This window comes from Monoraphidium neglectum (genome assembly GCF_000611645.1).
Source record: "Monoraphidium neglectum strain SAG 48.87 unplaced genomic scaffold scaffold01518, whole genome shotgun sequence".
Taxonomy (NCBI): domain Eukaryota; kingdom Viridiplantae; phylum Chlorophyta; class Chlorophyceae; order Sphaeropleales; family Selenastraceae; genus Monoraphidium; species Monoraphidium neglectum.
Genome location: NW_014012110.1, coordinates 10879 through 13742, shown reverse-complemented (window position 1 = coordinate 13742; position 2864 = coordinate 10879). Strand labels below are relative to the sequence as shown.

At 75.2% G+C, this 2864-nt stretch overlaps 1 protein-coding gene across 1 annotated transcript; it reads left to right on the top strand.

Annotated features, from left to right (window-relative positions):
• Positions 1–91: 91 nt before the first annotated feature.
• On the top strand, positions 92–2306 carry MNEG_8150 (hypothetical protein; the record flags this gene model as incomplete). Its single annotated transcript, XM_014043381.1, has 2 exons — positions 92–232; positions 714–2306. 2 exons carry the CDS (start codon positions 92–94, stop codon positions 2304–2306), a joined length of 1734 nt encoding a protein of 577 aa, XP_013898835.1.
• Positions 2307–2864: the final 558 nt, after the last annotated feature.

Sequence of the window (2864 nt, the reverse complement as noted above, 5' to 3'; positions counted from 1 at the left end):
TCCCCGCTCCCCCAGGCACGAGTGCCCCTTCGCGCACCCCGGTGAGCGCGCGCGGCGGCGCCCGCTCGACAAGTTCACCTATTCGTGCGAGATGTGCCCCTCCGTCCGCGGCGGCACTCCCTGCGCCAGCGGCGACGCGTGCCCCTTCTCTCACCACGCGTTCGAGTCGTGGCTGCACCCGGACCGCTACCGCACCAAAATCTGCTCCGACGGGGCCGCCTGCCGGCGCAAGGTGCGGCCGGCGGGGGGCGGGGGGCGGTCGTCGGCGTGCAGGCTGGGGCGTGTCGGCGGGGTCGTGCGGGGCGCTCGTGAGGGGGGGGGGCGATATTTGCAAATCTGGCCAGCAGATCTTTTCTGACGGGCAGGACCCGAGCCGACAGGGGGCGGCGGGCGGGCCGGCTGCGCCATTCACATTACACAGCCAGCAATCAATGGAGGACGCCTCATGGGAGCTGGAGAGTTGGCGGGGGCGCCCCTGCCGCCCGCCGCCCAGCGGCCCGCCGTCCGGCGTGCCGTGTGCCGTGTGCCGCGGTGCGGCGCGTCGGACGACCCCGCGCGCTGATGCGCAGGGGTTGGAGAGACGCACCCTCCCAACCCAAACGGCGCCCCTCCTGCTCCCGTCGCCCTCCCCTCCTCCAACGCCCTGTTTGCTGCCTCATCCTCACCATGCGACGCCCTCTCGCCCCCGAACCCCTACCCGCCCAAACGGCCAGATTTGCTTCTTTGCACACAGCAACGAGCAGCTGCGGGTGGCGCCAGGCGCGCGAAACTCCACCTCAAGCACGACCACCGCTGTGGGCGCCCCCGATGCCAGCGGCGACGGCACGGGAGCGGGCGGCGGCGGCGGCGCTGGCGGTGCTGGCGGCAGCGGCGCTGCGCCGCCGCAGGCCACTGCGGGCCGCCAACAGCAACAACAGCAGCAACAGCAGCAACAGCAGCAGCAGCAGCAGCAGCAGCAGCAGCAGCAGCAGCACTCGACGGCGCCGCGCGGGCCGCCACAATGGCCGGGCCCCGAGCGCGGTGCGGCCGCGAGCCCCGCGCCGCTTGCGTTCTGGGGCGCGGGCGCCGCGGGGCCTGCGCTGCCGCCGGGCGGCGGCCCTCAGGCCGGCCTCCATGCGGCGGGCCCTGCTTCGGCGGCGGCGGCGGCGGCCGCGGCAGCTGGGGGCCCTCAGGCGGGGTCCCGGGGCGCCAGCGGCTTGCCTCCGCAGCCATACCCGCCGCCAAGCGACCACCAACCTGCAGCCGCCGCCGCGGCCGCTGCCGCGGCGGCGGTCGCCGCGTGGGCGGCGGCCACGTCCGGCGCGCCCGCGCAGTGGGACGGGCTTCCGGCCGCCGCCTGCCCGCTGCCATCAGTAGCAGACTCGCATTGGGGCCCGGCGGCTGGCCCCGCGTCGTTGGCGCTGCAGCAGGCGGCGTCCGCCCATCAGGCCGCGTTCCAACATGCTGCCGCCGCTCAGCACGCTGCGGCGCAGCACGCCGCGGCGGCGCAGCACGCGCGGCACGCCGCCGCCGTGGCGCACCATGCGGCGGCGGCGGCTGCCGCGCAGCAGCAGCACCAGCAGCATCTGCAGCAGCAGCAACAGCACCTGCAGTCGCCGCCAGCTGGCGCCGGTGACCTCCTGGCGTTCCTGCTCCAATCCCAGAGCGGCAGCTTCGCGGCGGCTTCCGCTGCGTTTGGGGGGCAGCTGGGTGGCGGCGGCGGTGGCGGCGGCAGCGCGCTAGCTTTCCCCGAGGATGGCCCCGCGGCCCCCGGTGGCGGCCGGCAAGCAGTGGCGTCGCCGCCGGCGTCGATGCCGCTGATGCTGCATCATTACCAGCAGCAACAGCAGCAGGAGCAGGAGCAGCACCATCAACTGCTGATGCGCGCCCTGTCCGGTGGTTCCGCGGTGTCCACCAACAGCGGGAATGCATCCGGCCCCCTAAGCCGGGACGGCGCGCCGCGCCCGGCGCTGTCGCTGCTATCTGCGCTAGCGCCGACGCAGCCGCACCAGCAGCAGCACCAGCAGCAGCACCAGCAGCAGCAGCAGCAGCAGCAGCCGTGGCCACCTGCCGCTCCGTCACCCGCGCCGCACCCGTGGCCGGTGCCCGCGCCCGCGCCCGCGCCGTCGCCTGCGCCTGCGCCGCAGCAGGCGGGCGCCGGCGGCGCATGGCCCGGCGCGGGCGACGTGGCGGCGGCAGGCGGCGACGGGTGGGCGGGGACGGTTGGCACGTGGGGGGCGCTCTCTGGCGAGGATGCGGGGGGCGGCAGCAACCTCTGGGCGCCCGGAGCTGGCCAGCCGGGGGGCGCCTGGAACGGTTGGAGTTGACCCTTCGACCTCCGACCCTGTCCCGCCGGCGGCGGGCGTGTAGCTCGCCGTCGATCAGCGGCGACGGGGACGCCTGCAATAATCAGTGGATGGGTGCGCGGGCCATCTTATTTGGCCCTCGAGCCAGCCTCGTGCCCTTCCCGAAACAGCCCGGCCCGTGGCTGCGCGTGCGAGCGCGCACGCGCACAGGCTTGGGTGAACGATGCCACAGGCGGCGGCGCCGGCGCGTGCCGCCGCCTTGGGTCGGCCACTTATATTCATTTATGGCCGCCTATCCCATGCACACCCCACGATCCGTGCTGCCGCTCGGGATTCCTCGCTCGCGGGGCCCCCGCCCCGTGCTTGGCAGCGGGGCCGGCGCCGCCGCGCCGCCTTTGCGCCTTGTCATTCCGACGCTCTGCCGCGGCCCCGCCCGGCCCGAAGCCACCATTCTGTTGCCCGCCGGCATGGGGCGCGCGCGCGCAGCTCCTGCGCCCGACGCTCGCAGCTTCCGCGCCTAGTCAGCGCCTCGTCAGCACCGCCCGCGTTTTTCGGTCCTCGGCGCCCCCCCCAACCCCC